This window comes from Danaus plexippus, chromosome 6, assembly GCF_018135715.1.
Source record: "Danaus plexippus chromosome 6, MEX_DaPlex, whole genome shotgun sequence".
Classification (NCBI taxonomy): Eukaryota; Metazoa; Arthropoda; class Insecta; order Lepidoptera; family Nymphalidae; genus Danaus; species Danaus plexippus.
In genome coordinates, this window is record NC_083540.1 from 3,020,446 (window position 1) to 3,038,958 (window position 18,513).

An 18,513-nucleotide genomic window follows, 5' to 3' on the forward strand; every position below is an offset into this window, starting at 1 on the left:
TTACATACAATAATTTTTTTTTAACTAGTTAGTTTATACTAAGGCAATATTGCAATTTTTTTTTAATCAAAGGTAGCCAACTAGCAGATGGGCTACTTGATGGGCAGTAGTCATCGCCGCTCATGGACTTCCGCAACATCCCTTTTGCAGATGCGTTGCTAATCTTGGTTCTTTAGGAAGAGGGAGGGGTGGGAATAAGGAAATGACAGGAAAGGGTGGGAACAGGAAAAGGGCAACCGGTTCTCTCACTCATTGGACAAAACGCAGCCATTTAAGACTAATTCAGGCCGATCTTCTGTGAGAGGGTGGTACTAATTCGGTCGAGCCAGCCCATGTTCGAGCTGTAGTTTTGTAGCTGTAGTCTTGTAGTTTGACTACAGTTTTGTCACCTCAAAAAAATATCAGAACTTGGAATTTTAGATTTAGATTCACATTGTTTTTGTAGATTCCTTTGAATTTTTTCTAAGTTCTGATTTTTATAAGCACTATTTTTATAAGTAAATATATATAAGCTGTTGGCCACATTCAATGTCTGTGTCATCGATGACACTTTGGTAACATTAACTGTCAAAGTCAAAAGCGTTATTAATTTTGTAGTATTGATTGGGGTTGTAATAATTATTTTAAGATAATTCCAAAATTAAATGGTAATATATTTGGTTGGTAATTTCTTTTATTTTGTATGAAATGGGTGACATTGATGATTATTATGATGGTGAAGGGTTAGTAGAGTCGTGCATGTGACGATATTTTTATTCTTTATTTCAATTGGTATCATTATTTGAATAATTTTGTATACCGTTGGGTTTTCTTATCATAACACACTATCATCCTTTTCTTTAACTTTCTTTTTCATTCATACCCGGTTTGTTCTTAATCGTTTATATAGGTAACTTTAATATATTTCTTTCACATAAATTTTCTTTTACTTCATTTAAAATATTTTGTTTGCTTAAATAAATTGAAATAAATAGGTAAAGGATTAACCGTGAAATCATAGGCGTCTTCATTAAATAAAGTATTTTTATAGTCATCAAGTGATGATTAAACAGTGTAAGTATTTTTTGTTATACTTACTTTGTTATTAAGGAAAAAATATTTAAGTGACTGTATGGCAATCAATATATTATTTCTATTATTTATCTTCAATAATGTATGTTAACCTGCAACACTATATTTTGTGTTTATGATATGTAAGTTATTTGTTACATCAATTAATAACGGATGTATTATTATTATGTTTTAATTTAATTAATTTACAGGACAATGGATTCCATGCCAACAGCTCCAGAAGTTATTTATAATTGGGTTGATATAACATCTGATTTCTTTAAATATATTCAAGGTAATAACAAAATATTAATGTCTAATACTTAAATATTCATTTAGCGTCTGTTTGTCAAAACTTCTCTTCTTGATATCTATTTTGCATGAATTATACTAGCTTATTAGATTTTTAATTTCAATATTTGTTTTATGTATATATGTACTATGAATTTCATGAAAAAAATTAATTCATTTTAAAAATATATGTAACAAAATTATAAATGTGTCCAATATTACTTACTATTTTGATTACTATTAATAAAAATTTAATGTTGAGGTAAATTTCTACAAATGTGTGAGGTAAATTTCTACAAATTGGCTATCCAATAATATATTCTATATAGTATTACAGATTATCTAATTCATTAGGTTGGTTAGTTAGCGATTAATAAAAAAATAATTCGAATCTTAGTTACAATTTTATTTCCTGCCGACAACAGTATAATATCATTTACTTTCAGATTTGCAACTAGGTGAGCTGCTTCACGATGGTCATCTTTTTGGCCTCTTTGAAGCTATGTCAGCTATCGAGATGATGGATCCTAAAATGGACACTGGGATGTTGTGTAATAGAGGCAACCCCAAACCTATCAACTTCCAACAGGCTGTGGCGGTAAATATATTAAAATTTTATAATGAATGTAGAATGAATGTAGTGACCATAGCAAATTTAGAAAAACTGATATCTAACATAATAATGAGATCTAAGATTTTCGCGAGTATTCATTGAAATAAAACTAATATTTTTTAGATTTATTAGGTGTTTATAATTTTTTTTAAAACATATCACGTGATCACGGTTACTAAAAAGTAAACGAACTGTCGGGAGTTTGTTGTTAAAAATCATTGCAAACAGGTAGTAAAGCTGTAAAATATTAGTTGTGTTTATTTAACAAATAATATTCTGGATTTATTTGTGTGACTCGCTGTAAGATAAGCATTTAATGAATGTTATATTTTCAGTGTGGTAAATTAAAAATTGATAATCTTGAGCCATCTGAGATCATAGGGATCATTGATGCTACCATGGCCTGTATCGTTTCCTGGTTGGAGGGACATTCACTGGCTCAGACCGTTTTCACAAACCTGTATTTACATCAGCCTCACTCTATAATAAATAAAACCTTAAAGGCATATTGCATTGCTGTGTATAAATTATTGGATTGCATCAAAGATTGCATTAATAAGTAAGTGTTTTTTCTTTACTATTAGATTTCATTAATTATTCTGCCTGATAAAGTATAAGAATGTAACCCTATTTATAAATCCTACTATATTATAATTCTGAAAGTATGCAAGGATGTATGGATGTTTGTTGCGCTTCTACATAAAATATACTGAGCCAATTTTTATGAAACTTGCTAACAATGTAGTTTAGATATCAGAATAAGATATAGGCTATAATTAACTCCTTTGTTCCTTGTGGTTAAAAATGGAATAGTTGTTTTTAGTAATAACATTACTATCTAACTCTTATTTTTTTTTTTGCACTACTTTAGAGCGCAAGTATTTGAAGAAGAAGATTTTCTACCAATGGGCTATGGTTACCGGTTAGGCTCTAATCCTCAAATGGGCAATGCCTATGATGCTAGTCTTGAAGTGAGTGAACAGAAATGTACTGCAATGCTAAAGGAACAAGAGGAAGAGTTGAATAAGAAGGCTAGAAGCAACGATGATGAGGTATTGTCCACTAATATTTAAAATTTATAGAATGAATAATGTAAAAATATCTTGTACTAAAACATTTTCTTTACCATTTGCTATTTAAAATTGCATTTTAATAATTATTGTGTTGTAGGCAAATGACCTCTGGGCAGCTCTGGCAGCTAGGATCCGATTCACCAGGATGTTCTATCAAGCTCTATTGAAAATAACTAAGAAGGATTCACAATCCGGTGCTGATTGTGTCACACTCCTCAATGGCTGCTCAGAAATGATCAAAGTCATAATTAAAACTGTGGGCAAGGGCACCCAACCTGCCGAAAATTGTAAGAAATGAACATTTTATTGGTACTATTGAAGTGAAAATATCAATATTAACATAAAGTTATTACTATTTTTTTTGCAAATATAATTATTTATTCATATCATTTATTTAAATTCCAAATTTATTTATATTGTATAATAATTTTTGTTTAAGTAATATATAAATGTTATCGCCAGTTCCACATTAAATAAATTAAAATGCAATCACATTAAATGATTTCATGTCTGTTCTTGTTATCACAACAATTGCAGCAGACACCCCGAATCCAATGGGATTCGAACCTATGGTGAACCAGCGGTTATTACCGCCAACTTTCCCACGGTACACTCGGATCAAGCCTCGTGCTGAAGCATTGCAATACTTTGAGGAACTCGTAACCAGGTTAAGACATGCCTGGAAGATCACATCATGTACTAACTTTCATACTGCTTTGGTATGTCTCTAATTATGTGCTTTGCGCGACTTGTTTAATGTATTATATGTATGAATATTGATTACTTATTTCCTCCATATAATAGACTAAGGGTACCAAAGTTCTAACGCTCTTCAAAGTTCTATGGCTATCTAAACACAAAATTTCATTCAAATCCATTTAGTACACTGTGTGATTGTGTAATGAGTATATTCTTTGAAAGAATTAAGTTAAACTGAACCCTTAAATTATTTGTATATATTTTTCTTCATCATAGCTCAAACTTAAAGGCTTTGATATAAAATATTACTACTTAACCAATGTTGTTTTATATTTAAAAACGTAATTTTTGTAGGACTTCTTCATGGAGTTCAGTCGACAGCGGGCGTGTATATTGTCAAGGTCAGCGCTACAGTTGCTGTACTTGAGTCCATCACCAGCGTCCGCATCAATATCGTTGGGTTCAGCGAATATACCACCAGGTCAACGACCCCACGCCTTTGTTGAAATACTAAGAGAATCGGTCAAAACCTTTGTTAACCCACCCGCATTAAGTGGAAAGACTGCTTCTGGTGTTAATCCTCCTGTAAGTATTTTATAAAATATAATCATTTATTGAGCCCAAAAAATATTAAGAATTATAGGTTTAGTATTTTATGTCTATAAAGGTAAAGCAATGTATCTTACTTAAATATGTTTTAGGCTAGAGAGTTGGTGGAGAATTTTCTAAGTCGTTGTGTCCGTCCGTTCACTGTCCTTGTACAAGTGTGTGGGCACAACCGAGCGAGGCAGAGGGACAAACTTGCACTGCTGTTGGATGAGTTTGCTGCATTACAGGAAGAGGTTAATCTGACTATTGTATTAATTATATTTTTTTAAATTTATATTAATATATAAGTATATGTGTTAAAATCTTTTGGAAGTTCTTGTGTGTAATCTAGGTCCAGTTTGTTTGGGAATTATTGTGGATTAGCTACACCTTACTAAATGTCTCTAGCCGTTTAAGAGTTACGCCGGAATGAATAGACCTACAGATAGATGAAAATTGTAAAAATTGCTATTTTGGTATATGTGCTTAGACATCCTCAACCAAATATTAAATAGCTTTAATTTCAATAGTGATATATACTATAATGTTATCAATATGTATGAATTATAGAATTTTTGTTATACCAAGTAAATTATATATCGTTGCAGGCGGATAACGTGGACGCCTTGATAGGTACAGCTGCTGAGCTGGTGCCGCGTTGTTTCAGCACCTGGATATTGTATCATGTAGTGAGAGTCATGATCGCTTACTTGCTGTCCGGTCTGGAACTGGAACTGTACAGCGTACACGAATACCATTATATATTTTGGTCAGTATACGATACCCATGGCATATATAATATATAATATATTTGTCAAGTGCATTTTGTAAATGTCTCAGTATCTATGCACGTGTTGTATAGCAAGGGCACGTTATTGATCGCCTTGGTTCTTGGCTGACGGTTAGAATTCTAAACATAGTTATTTTTTTAGGTATCTCTACGATTTTCTTTACCGTTGGCTTCTGTCCGCACTCGGACAAGCTGAGACCTTGGCAGGGGATGTGAGGAGAGACAAGAAAGCGGCAAACAGGAAACAGAAGAAGAAAGTCAGACCTTACGCACGGGAGAGGCTCATGTGCCAGGTGATGCAGAACATGTGCGGAGGTTACTATAAGGTATAATCTGTGTAAATATTGTTCAACAAATGATGCGCTATATTCCACAGGTTGCAGGTTCGAGTCCTGCTCGTGTCGATAATTTTTTGATTGTTTATATTCAATAAAGTTTTTATTTAGGTATGCTTTGATAGATTATAGTTAATATGTTTAGTTTCTTATTAGTTATCGTATTAAATAAGTATAAAAAAAATTAATATTTCAAGCAGAAAATTACTGTTTTTTGAAAGTATATTGCACGCAAATTCATCATGAAATTTTAATAAAGCTTTATATATATGATAATAGTGTTTTGTTTGTGTCTTGATATTGAGTTTTACATCACTACACACAAACTCATGTTAAACAAGTCCAATAAAAGTGCCCTTAAGATACTGTCATGCTGACAAAAATTCTAAATAACTATATTGGATGCTGGGAAATCCTAAAAAAATGTTTGGTTATTTGACTTTTTATTAGAAGGATAAAGTATTGATTTTTTTTTAAATTTAACAATATTTTTATGTACAAGTTAAAAATTTCAGGCGTTAGTGGCATTCAAGTTGCAAGGAAAAATACGCCAACCCCAGTCTGAGTTCGACAACGAGTCGGTTCGCTACAAGCATCGTTTCGCCCCACTGTCTGTACTGTCCCCACCACAAGTACACTACCACGAGTTCTGCGAGATGACGCAAAACTTACAGTATGTAGTAATTTAATCATTGTTATGTAATTTTATTACCAAACATAAATTCATTAGGGTTTCGATTGGTTTATAAATTTTCTTTCTTGTTTATTCTGCGGTGACAGATAAATATCTGTCACCGCAGAATAAACAAAAAAGGTTTGGAATTTTTAAACTGAATGAGTTTGCGGCTAATTATCCCATTTTGCTATGATGTTATAAAGATGTGGAAAGCTATTTAGATGATAAATTTTAAAGGCGACAATAATAATGGATGCCGGCAGAGTCATGCTGCCAACCGATTCTTTGGATTCAGGCATATTGCATGATGAAGTGGTATGCATTGTTCTAAAACTTTTCCTTTAGATTGTAATCGAGTACCCTTTTTTTTTTTTTTTTTTTGATGACGCAGGGAAACTCTTTTTACGAGCCGTCTAACCGGCCTTGGTGGGACCGGAGAGGATGTGTGAGACTCGGCCTGGGCAGGCCCCTACTCACTAAAACCACTGCGAAAGCCATCGGCCGCTATGTTGGTGCACCCCGGATCTGTCAGCAACAGGGCACACCAGCGACTGGCCGGTCCTGGCAAAGACCGGACTTACTCCCTCGGACAAAGGGGGCGATCCCGGCAATTAGGATCGCCCCGACGACGCCGGGCTTTCACAGGGGCTGGGTTACCAGCCCGACCCCAGCCCGGAGTGCAGGGGCGCTATTGGAGGCGTTGCAAATATCGCCTCCGGCGCACCCCCGTCCGTCGTCTGCGGAGGGAGGGTGCATCAGCCGCATCCTCCCTTTCCCGCTCAGATGCCTCCTTCGTGGACATGACCGTCTCACAGAAGGAGGACACCGCCAGCCAGGACCTGTCACTCTCGAGCATCTTCTCCGCGATACTCGAAAGCGACAAGTCCACTCCGCCGAGAGCCGCCACAATCTTGGCGCTGCGCAGCCCATCTCGGGCACACCTCGAGGGTGTGCTGGGCCGAGTCCACCGCAGCGCCGCACTCATGACAGCCTCTTCCCGGCTCTCTCCTGGCCGTCCGACACAAGTAATCACCAAAGCACCCGTGCCCGGTGAAGACCTGCGTCAGACGGAAAGTGAGAGGTTTGCGTTTCCGCCTCATCCAACGCTCTAGGACCGGACGGAGCGCTGCCGTTGTACGTTTCCCGTACGGCTGCCCCGCCAGGTCCTCCTCCCACTCCCGCATAAGACGTGACTCCCCCTGCCGGCGAACCGCCCGGATCTCTTCTGATGAAGGGTTCTCTCCGAGAGCCCTCCTACCCGAGACGTAGGAGAACACCTCGGCGAGAACCGACGCCACAAGATCCCAAGGCGGATCGCCGGCAAGAGTCGTCGCTGCGGCCCAGGAGACCGTACGATACCCCCTAACCACCCTCACCGCGGGTGCCCTTTGCGCCGAGCGCAGTAGGGCCTTGACCCCGCGGCTCATCGGGCGGTAATCGAGTACCCTACATAATATACGTCAACATCTGTATTATGTCGGGTGATTGTTCATAGAGCACAGCGGGACCTTAAGACGGGTTTTCAACAAAATGGGATTAAAGAAGTCTAATCTCGGGCATCTTTTGACCATTAAGGCATAAAACTTAGTATAAACGTGGCAGTATAGCTTTATCTCTGGTTCCTAAAACCACCTTTGGCTAAATCTGATGGGGACACTTTTATTTCGTCTAAAATTTATGCTTGCACTATAGCTATTAAAAACCACCTAGCTTCGCTGTCTGCGGTTTCTGTGTGATAGAGGACCCTGCGTAGTGTTAATGGGAGCAAAACATGGGACCAACCGTGATGTTAAATAATATGCACCCGAGTTATTTCCTGTTCCGACACAATTATGTCACCGCTGTTTAACAGTCGCAAAATCTTGGAATTTTACGAACGTGGTCTCTGTACCAAAAAAGTTTTTCGGTGTGGAGAGCATTCAAACCCTATCTTGGCTGTTTCATTGAAACAAGGCTTTAGATCAACTGCCAGAAAATTAATACTAAATTGCTGGATCAACTGTTTTGGCTTTAGAGAACCACGGTGTTGCGTTGGGAGTACTACTGCCAGCAGTGTACACATCACCTCACGCCTTTGAACTCTATGGAGAGAAGAACAAAAAGGCTTATTGATAACTAAGATTTATCTCAAAGTTTTTGTACTATGTTGTATCGTTTTAGATGCAATTATTGTTACATATTTTTATTGTAAATCATTTCTTGTCTCATTCTGTTCCAGATTCGAAAAACCGTTTTTTTTGTATTTAGAGGGCTGTAAACACTTCCAAGAGGCGCGAACTCTGTTAGAGACTATAACCATACCAGATCAGGAGGTATTTATATATTTATATATTCTTATTCAGTTTCGAGTTATAATTGAATATAGATTGTTTGTAATAATATCTAGATTTTTGCTAAAACTTTAATAGAAAGAGCGAAACGAAAGTGAATGTATTAGTTGCTTTTAAAATAGAAAGTGATTGCGTTTAATAGCTATCTTTTTAATTCAAACATGTGAATATAGTTTAATGAAGAACAGACATTATAATAAGTCTTAAATTTATTTATTTTTTAGTAACTTGCTATTTTTTTTTTCAGGTAAACAATCTTCTAAAAGTCGCAAAAACTAATTTCGTTGTATTAAAATTGCTAGCGGGGGGTCACAAGAAGAATTCGTCTGCACCACCCGAATTCGATTTCTCAGCGCACAGACACTTTCCTATAATAAAATTGGTTTAGATATTAATGAGAACAATTGAAGGTCAATATGTCTTATATTTTATGTGTAAATTTTGAACCATATGTAAACGACTCTGAATCCTAAACCAATAGTCATGAGTTACAATTTAAGTTAGCAAAATGCTCCACAATGTACCAAATAATGTAGTTCTGGAACGAATGAGGCCATAAACGTTCAAATTTTACAATAGAGAAAATGTGGATAACATTAAAAAATATATTTTTTTCAACTGCACTATTAAAAAAAAAAGTCTTTAAAAAAAAGCAATATTTTAAATGGCCGTAACTTTAAAGAATATGATTCTATCATGATTAAAAAAAAAAACGAATTTAGAGCATGATTTTTTAAATTTTTGAATTAAAAAAAAAACGACGAGAAATCTCAATGAATATAATAATAAAAAAAAATCCATTCTACTTGATGGACTTAAAAAAATTACTGATTACAAAACTAACTTTCATTAATTTTACTTCAATTTTTTTATTTTTTCCTTGAACGTATTATGTAATCTAGTAAAAATCTTAACAAAACTTTGTGACAATTCACTCTAATGTGGACACAATTTACTTCACAATCGATAATTCTTTACGCTTCTTAGATCTAGTCCATATGAGTACTAATAGATGGTTCTAGAATAAACATTATGAAACGAGTTTATAACTATGAAGTGTCTATATGTGATTTTAAAATAAAGTTTTTATAAGTTCTTAAAATCATGTGACTACAAACGAATTGTTTTAACCTTTTTGTTCCTCGGCGTTAATCTATATCACGGCTTAATCGTTCGGAGTTTGAATTTCAGACTAGCAACGGAGGCGAACGACAATAATTATTAAAATTTTAATCCAGAAAATTAAAAGTTCAAAGAAAATTGCCAAAAATTTTTTTTTCCTATTTTATGAGTCCGACTAATGAGTATGTATAGGTAATTGTTAAACATAAATTTATTGAGGATTAAATTTGAGAACATAAATAAAAAACATATTTCAAAAAGACACATTATTTTAGACGACCGAAATAGCGGGCAACAATTACCATGCAATATTAAAGCTAAGACAAAATCTCGATATCTTATAAGTTACTATGGCTTTCAGCGTGATCACAAAGGTTTTTTTTTTTACTTAACGGCTTAAAATAAATGTGCAATAGAAACAGTTGTATCATTTTGTTTCCCCTTCACCCCGTCATAATTTACTCCGTCGAAAATTTAAAATGATTTGGAGAAGTTAACTCACTAATAGAATTGCGTTTCAAAACTTAAACACTTATTTATTATAATCTTTTCCTTATATTTGTTTATTTTTCGTCTGACCAATTATTCGTAGATCATACAGATATTCTTTTAGCATTAAAATGTTGCCTGAATCTTTTATCCGCAACGTGAAGGTTGACTTATTTCTGGATTGTTCTTAGGAAACAGTCACATGGATACATAATACTATTGTATAAATATCACTTATTATACTTCAGCGAACGAAGTAACTAAACACGTGCATTTATAAAGAATTATTTGAATTTTAACAGACTATATTTATACATGTACGAGTGTTTTAATTAGTGTTGGGCCGAGTTTGATATACCTCAATTGTCTCTTTTTTCATAATAATATTAATATCGAGGCAATCCTTTATCAATGACAATAGCAAATGCGCCGAATTTATAAGAAATTTCTATTTGTTCTTATTGCTTTTTTTTATAATTAAATACTTATATTAAACATTAAAATAATATAATAGTAAAAAACCAGCAAAAAAAATATCCTATTGTTATATCTTCCAGCACTATTGGTAAATTATCCAATTAGAAGCAATCATTGCAATTACATGATCGTAAATAAAATGGGTTTTCTTTAAAAATAATTTTATTATTGATTCAATCTATAATATAATGACTAAGAGAATAAATGTACCAATATTTGTAAAATATTATTGTTCTTCGTCATCTGATCCGGCGTCTGATACATCTGTATAGCAATCCTGTTCTATCGTTTTCACTTTCAAGAAATCAGTGGCCTGAGGACCTGAAAATGTTTCAATAATTTTAACTGATTCCTATTTGACCACACTGGGAGTTAGTGTTACGAAAAAGCCTTTATTTTAATGATGATAACAATTCAAGTAATGGACTACCTTCCATATAAAGGACGCTCGTGCCAAAGTCCTGAACCGGTGTGGGTGTGATCGGTCTATTCGGAACTGTCGCCACAGCATTTTCATCCTCTTCCCCTTCTTCATCGCTCTCAATTATTATTTCGATCTCCTCGCAATCCTCCACCTTATGAACACGGTTATATTATAAAAACAGAAAAAACCTTGAATAACGTTGTAATAAGAAATGGTCCCTATAATTAGCTAACTTAGTTAACTCAACAGAATAATTAGAAATTGAATTGCTTTATTTTATGTAATGCGTTAAACAAACAATTATTAGGTATGGCAATTTTGTTGTTGTCAATGAAGAAGTATGTTTTCACCAATTATTTTTCAATAGATGCAGTTTCAGTTCAAAGTTGAGGTGAGTTTAGCAAATGAAAAACCCGTTGTTTAATCAAATTTTTTCATTATTTTTTTTGTAAAAATATTTGCTGAATATATTTGACTTGTTTATAATATTTGTGATATGCAACATATAAGCAACTACGGAAGTTTAGAGCTATGATCATTCGTAGCTCTAAACTTCCTCCTAACTTGGGTCATCCCAAAAAAAATGTATACAATTTTTTCTGCCATAAATAGTAACCAATAAGATATAACTATGGCATACGATATCTATAAATCTATTAAGGTATATCTCTTATATTCCTAATATTTTTTTATCGGCAAACAGCTCATTATTGAAACGATATATTTTGTCAATAGTAACATTTTTATATAATTAAAAATATAACAAAAATAATGTCATAATAACTATTTGATAAAATGAAACGGTTAAAAACGTTGTCATTGGCAAAATATTCCACGATTCCAGTGCGAATGAAGCCATACCACCAAAAAAAAAATTAAAATAAAATGGCGATTTTAAAACAATATAAGTATTATGTGCTGTAAACAGTATTAACTATATACATGTGTAATCCAATCAATCATACCTGAATATCAAATGATTGTTGTTTGTTCTTAAATTCCTGCAGTAGTCTAGCTGAGCTGGGGACAGAACTAGGCGTCAGCCTCATGTAGCTGGGGGAAGGGGTCGCTTGGCTGTGGCTAGCACCTTCACTTATTTGGAAACCGACGTCTAGATTGAGATCTAAACGACGGTTACCGAGACCACGACGTCGTCTCAGTTGACATCCAGAGCTTGATTCTTCCTCCATTTTAAACTTTGAAAAACAAAAAGAGATTTTTGTGCACTTTCTCGAGTTAACATATAAGACTTAATTAAAAACAATTTTAGCAATTTTAGAACAATTTTTTTTAACTCACCTGGACTCTCAGATGTACGAGGGAATTGTTTAACTTATTTCGATAAAAATACGAAAGTGGCCGGATTCTTAACCTAGATACACAATAATGATAACAAGTCGAGTTAGACTAAGTTTGAAACATGGACGCTCTAACGTGAAGCCTTATGAATATAATCTGCAGTGTTTTATTTCAGGGGCAGTCAACATTTAAAGAAACAAAAAGCAAAAATATTTTTTTCGTAAATTTGTTTTCTTAAAATTTTGATACGTGAAATTCAAATAAAATCCTTAAGTTGAACAGCGTTGGTCGTCTATGACGTTAGGTATAGTATTATTAACTATATGCAAACAAAGGAATAAAAAAAAATATGGTTTCATCGGACAACTAACTTCAACTTTCAAACTTCAACGTTCAACTCTGAAGCTCTAGTAGAACTTCCCATTTGATCATTGTACTTACTTAAATAGAGTATTCCAAACATTACACCATTTAGGGACCCTGCTCTTGCGGTGTCGTCGTAGCCGCAAGAGCATCCGGTTACCGTTAGATACCTAATATATTGTATAAATACTTATTAAAATAAAATAATTGCAAATAAACAAGATAAATAGACTGCATTATAAAAAAATAGGCGTATCAAATATTACTTATTTTTTTGTTATAACAATTGATGGTTCATTTGTTTTAAATGGCGTTTTTTTATTTATTAAAGCTTTGGTCATAATAATAAATAAATAGCAGGCGTTTTCAATTTCAGGAAAAAAATTACTAAAGTGAAGGTTGCACGCCTATGTTCCGTATAAGGTTTCCCAACCTACTCAAATGCTAATATTTGTTGTAATTTACAATAACCCATATTTTGTAAAGAGAAATTTAGTTTGTATATATAAATTTGATAGAACAAATATCGTTATAAGCTAAGCGTTTTTAACGATGTCGCGACAATTAGCCTATATGGAGGTACTTTTAATTGATACAGATATTTATGAACTAATTTTAACGCAATACTAAGACGTTTGAAATTCAGAAATGGTAATCTTGTTATGATAATAAGATTATATAATAAGTATTTTAGTTAATTCTTAGCTTGAATATAAGGAAACACAAAAAATTACATCGTTACATCTGAATAGCATATAATTTATATGATTGGATCACAATTTCTTAAACTCAAAACAATTATTCTATCATATATAGTAAAATAATCATGATGAAGTACGAATTTGTCATAGTCTAATTATATTACAATTTTAGTTACAAAATGTGGTCCTGATATTTATATACAAATTAATATTACTACTTCACGATGAAAGGTTAGATTGTTCTGTTTCTTAGAACACATACCAACATCATATTTCGTGATTTACAGAGTGATGTTACCGCAGTCTTTACTATTGTATTCAAAATTCTGACTCTTTGTTACGGTTCGATATAAATATGTATTTTGTTTCTGAAATGGAATTACACTTAATGATAATAATTTAAATGAATATTTGGGATAAAATGCATTGAGACCAAAATATACAACTATAAATATATATATTCTTTTAAATGAAACTAATATATTTTCGGATATACTACGCGGATTTTATATTAGTTTCATTTAAATGAATAAATATCGCGAAAATCTTAGTTCTCATTATAAATATATAGTAAAGAACATAAAAATATATGTTTGTGTGTTTAAATTTCTAGACACTCAAATGAATGTAAATGTAAATGTAGCTTAGAATAAAGAAACCTTATCTTAAATAAGGGCTTGGATCCTATTGGTAAGGTCACAATTTTGAATGACACACTAGTTTTCTAGCATCTCGATTTCGAATAGGAAAACTAATTTCACAAATAGTAAATATATTATATTCTTGGCGTGCATTGCCTTTAATTACATATATTAAATTATCTTCATGAATCTCTGTTTAATAAATGCAAATATAATCTATGACTTCAGAAAATTACAATATTTCCTTATCTATTATGTATATAAAAATACATTGGTGAAGTAATTCTTACCTTTAATTATTGCTTAATAATTTATTCTATTTGCAAAGAACTAGAGTAGGTATTTTCTATAATTACCTATCTATAGTAAAGTAGTCTATGCATTTAATTTTTTTTTTTAAGTAGCATGAAATAACGAAGAAAATAATGTGTGTACATTTTCTACAGAAGTTTAAAAGTTTGGTTTGGAACTCCTTTGGAACTTTTTAACTGGCAGAAAATTTTAATTCCAAATAACCAGAAACCCGTCACATAACATGTCATAACTGTTCAGAAAATCTAAGTGGACAACCATAGGGTTTAGTGAAAGTCAGAAGAAGGAACATATTTTTCTTAAATTTTAAAACAGACTAGTGATCTGTGAAAAAGATTTACAGTTTTTATGTATATTTTATTTCTGTCCTATTTCTGCATATCATAGTGTCATGTCCCAGGAGAGTAACAAAAAATAAAATCCTTAACCAGCTTTTGAGTTGCTGCTATCGTTGCATATGTATTATCCTCAATATGTTGTATCATTGACACTTGCTTATTGAATAATAACCAGTATTCTGTATAAGGACTCATATTAATTATAGGGTGTATGAAGAAAGGATTAATACCTCACGAAGTGGATTTTTTTTATCCAAATTTATATTGAAATGACTATATTAAATTTTTATTTATTTTCCGATCTATGGGTCTAATATTTAAAAGTTAAGGATTTTCATCATTTCAATACTATAAAATGTTTATTAAAGTCCATATCGATGTTATTTTTATCATTTTTATACCAATTGATGTTAATTCCAAACATCCTGTTTACGAATGCCCTACTTAAGCTTGAGGTCAAAGCCTAAGTAATTTCTCGCCAACACCTGTTCCAGTAGTGTCCTTCCTACTGTATATATAACACGATATTTAGTAATTTGCTTTATTTCGACGCAAAACTGTGTAAATACAACGGTGTCAGTATATTAATAAAAAAACAAAATGAAATTTCTTGTCTTAATATGTGTGTGCGCTATTTTTATCAGTAGATCAAATGCTCAAGTAAGTAACAGATGTTGTGTGCATGTGTTTATCCATAATGTATGTCTAAAAATACATAATTTTTTTGTGCTATAATTATTTACTAATATTTTGCAGAACGCTCACTTGACGTCGGCCCAAAAAGAGAAAGTTAAACAGTATACGGCAGAATGTATTAGAGAATCGGGTGTGAAACACGAAGTTCTAGCTGACGCAAAAAAGGGGAATCTTAATGAAGACGAGGGATTAAAGAGATTTATTTTTTGTTTCTTCCAAAAATCTGGGATCGTAACAGCTGACGCAAAATTAAATATGGAAGTAGCCTTGTCTAAACTACCAAAAGACATTGACAAAGTGGCTGCTGGAAAAGTCCTCAGTGAATGTAAGAATAAGAATGGTAAAAATCATGCAGACACTGCCTTTCAAATATTCAAGTGTTATCATAAAGCAACAAAACAACACGTATTATTTGAATGATAAACACCAAGGAACTACCTACTCATGAATGAATGAAAATGAACTCACATACAAATGAAACGATACCTTTATCTGATTTAATTGAAGCATTTCAAATTCACATTATCAAAAGATAATGAAAGTCATAATTTATATTTATACAGATATTTTTTAATATTTAATAGGTACATGTTTTAGTGTTATCATAAATCCATGTAAGCTTTCTTAGATAAAGAAATATATGTTTTTTATTCTATGAAATTTTGGTTTATTTTAGACCCAATTTGCTAAAAACAAAGGTTAGGTTAGGCTTTGCAGAAATGCCTAAGTGGCTAGATATTATTGAAACAATTTTTCTCTGAATTATTTACGATATAACATATTTTTGTATCAAATCTGTTTTAGACTAATAGAAAACATGTTAAACTATCCCATCAGTCTGTTCCAATTTGGACAATCATATGTCCATATTAATGCACTTCACATACTTAAAATTCCAAGTTAAAGAATATGTATTTTGAATTTTATTTTATAAACTTTGCAACTGTCCCATTAGCGTCTTTTGTCTGAATTTATTTCTAACTTATTTCTCTACGACGCCAAATGTGGTGTCAGATAAAACTATATGGAAATAATAAAACTTTAAATATTCAAACACAAGATTCAATGACCCCTTGATTTTTTTTATGATTATAAACAACATTTAGAAGTAATAGCATCTTGTATTATATTTGAAGTTTACCAATTAGAGGTAACAAATGGATTTAAAAAAATTACCGAACCTCATTAGTTTTCTTCGATGTAATTTAATTTTAAAATTAACAAAAAAGATACAAAGTCCAAAGAAATAGTAATAAAAAAAAATCGAGATACTTTTTTTTATAACCCTTAAGTTTAAATATAGAATAAGTTTATGTGACGACCATCGCAGATTACTTTTGTTTTCTGATATTCTATTGTATGGTTATGAAACAAAACTTAGATGGATTATTCTTCTCCTGAAATGAATATTTAGTTTTATATATAGACATTTATAATTTAATTGTTTTTTCATTTATGTATCCATTAATTTCCTTTGAAGGTAATATTTTTTTGAAGTAAGATCCTCGTACATAATTGCATTTCTTAACAATGGTATAAAAAGCTTAATATTACAAATATATGCATAGTGAATATATATATAAGGAAGATCTTGTCACGTTAAACATTGACATAACTGAAGTTAAAGGTTGTGGTAATACATATCGAAAGAAGAAAGATCGGAGAAACGGAAAATGCTGATAAAATATATTTTTCTCTCCTTAATACCCATCGTTTCCATGGCTCCAAAACCTATGAAACAGGTAAGATATTTTGACGTTATTTATAATTTAAGAAATTTAAATAAAAGGATTCATCTTAAATATTATACCTCCATTACATTGTGATTTTATGTAAGTTATATCAATCGTTCGTTCGTTTGATTCAATAATAAATTCATATAATTTGGATTTCTCATTATGAGGAAAGACGGAAAAGGAACTATGATTATATGAAATTAAACATGAAATGATTTATTTCACGTAATTTTCGTGTAGAAAATTAAAACATCACAAGTTGTGCTTTGTTAGTCTTTTGATATCCAATTTTCTTTTTGTTCAATTTGATGTAATATACAGAAACAAAACTTTGATACTAGTTGTTCTGGTAGAAAAAAATAAAAGACTGGAATAAAAATTGTAGGCAAACTTATACCCGGTTTTTAAAATTTTCAACGGAGTTAGGACTTTCGAAGGAATTTTTTAATCCAAATGATAGGTATATCTACCACGATAGGTATATCTACCAAAACTTCTTTTTTACGTAAGAGATATAAGATGCGTAAACAAAGAAGAGTATTTATAATATAAAACAAAACATGAAAATCATCACAGATAACATAAATGGGTATGTCGTGATAGAAATTAATTATTATCTAATAATATGACTAATAGGTAATGTAATTAAAATTGATATCTACAAGGATTTTATATCTTCCTGGTTAGAAAAATGGTCGTGGTGGACATTTATAAATATTAAATAGCATGCATTGAAAGTATAATATTATTTTTTTACGATTACCTGAGATTTAATTAGTTAACTGCTCTACAAAAACATGAAACTATCATAGCTAAAGATATTAACATCACTTGTATTGATATCAAACATATTTTACAGGTATTCATGAAATTAGATCCTGCGAGATTTCCAGATCTTAATAATATATTTATGGATTGCACTGCTAAAACTGGAATTGATTTAGATAACGTGCAAAGAATAATTAATTGGAACTTTAAAAACGATGAGATCGTTAAGAAATATTTGTACTGCCTCACAAAGAATTCTGGTTACGGTGACGACAATGGTCACTTTGTAAAGGAAAAAATGCTTCAGATAGTCGGTAATCATCCAAGTAGAAGCGATCTCGCCAACACCATAGATGAATGTAATAAGGAAATGGGAAGTAACAATTATGACACTGTATATAAAACTGTGATCTGTTTCCGCAACAAGTCCCCAATACTATTTAAAACATAATTTTTATTTGAATAAGGAAATGATATAGAATAGAGAAACAACGAATAAATATGTTTAGTAAGTAATCTATTTTGAAATAACATTGTATTAAGAGGTGAAGAGTATTCATTATTTTTTATAATTAACATGATTTTGACAAAAAGAAAATTACAATAACATAAAATCTAATTTTTATTTAACCGCTTATTATCTATTCCAAATAATTTAAATAAATATTTCAACAAATAATCTTTATATTATTATTATACACA

General features: G+C 32.0%; 4 protein-coding genes across 7 annotated transcripts; 3 read left to right on the forward strand and 1 right to left on the reverse strand.

Moving 5' to 3' along the window:
- Positions 1-561: 561 nt before the first annotated feature.
- Positions 562-9,986, forward strand: LOC116778875 (N-alpha-acetyltransferase 35, NatC auxiliary subunit). Of its 4 annotated transcripts, XM_032672945.2 has the most exons (15): positions 597-722; positions 975-1,053; positions 1,263-1,345; positions 1,788-1,939; positions 2,290-2,513; positions 2,826-3,006; positions 3,125-3,314; positions 3,565-3,746; positions 4,081-4,311; positions 4,428-4,568; positions 4,923-5,083; positions 5,247-5,430; positions 5,955-6,112; positions 8,334-8,427; positions 8,693-9,986. In XM_032672945.2, the coding sequence occupies exons 3-15, from the start codon at positions 1,267-1,269 to the stop codon at positions 8,831-8,833; spliced, it is 2,118 nt and encodes a 705-aa protein (XP_032528836.1). In that variant the 5' UTR covers positions 597-722; positions 975-1,053; positions 1,263-1,266; the 3' UTR covers positions 8,834-9,986. The 4 variants fall into 4 exon arrangements, with proteins under 4 accessions (XP_032528837.1, XP_032528835.1, XP_032528836.1 ...); XM_032672946.2 differs by lacking the exon at positions 975-1,053 and having other exon boundaries at positions 562-647; XM_032672944.2 differs by lacking the exon at positions 975-1,053 and having other exon boundaries at positions 571-722.
- Positions 9,987-10,692: 706 nt separating this feature from the next.
- Positions 10,693-12,358, reverse strand: LOC116778897 (uncharacterized). Its single transcript, XM_032672975.2, has 4 exons — positions 12,257-12,358; positions 11,923-12,153; positions 10,964-11,108; positions 10,693-10,854 (listed from the first exon to the last, which is right to left on the reverse strand). The coding sequence occupies exons 2-4, from the start codon at positions 12,145-12,147 to the stop codon at positions 10,760-10,762; spliced, it is 465 nt and encodes a 154-aa protein (XP_032528866.1). The 5' UTR covers positions 12,148-12,153; positions 12,257-12,358; the 3' UTR covers positions 10,693-10,759.
- A 2,742-nt stretch (positions 12,359-15,100) lies between these two features.
- Positions 15,101-16,378, forward strand: LOC116778900 (general odorant-binding protein 56d). Its single transcript, XM_032672980.2, has 2 exons — positions 15,101-15,271; positions 15,368-16,378. The coding sequence occupies exons 1-2, from the start codon at positions 15,212-15,214 to the stop codon at positions 15,725-15,727; spliced, it is 420 nt and encodes a 139-aa protein (XP_032528871.1). The 5' UTR covers positions 15,101-15,211; the 3' UTR covers positions 15,728-16,378.
- A 518-nt stretch (positions 16,379-16,896) lies between these two features.
- On the forward strand, positions 16,897-18,490 carry LOC133320871 (uncharacterized). The gene is made up of 2 exons (XM_061529875.1): positions 16,897-17,049; positions 17,903-18,490. The coding sequence occupies exons 1-2, from the start codon at positions 16,981-16,983 to the stop codon at positions 18,260-18,262; spliced, it is 429 nt and encodes a 142-aa protein (XP_061385859.1). The 5' UTR covers positions 16,897-16,980; the 3' UTR covers positions 18,263-18,490.
- The last annotated feature ends 23 nt before the right edge of the window (positions 18,491-18,513 follow it).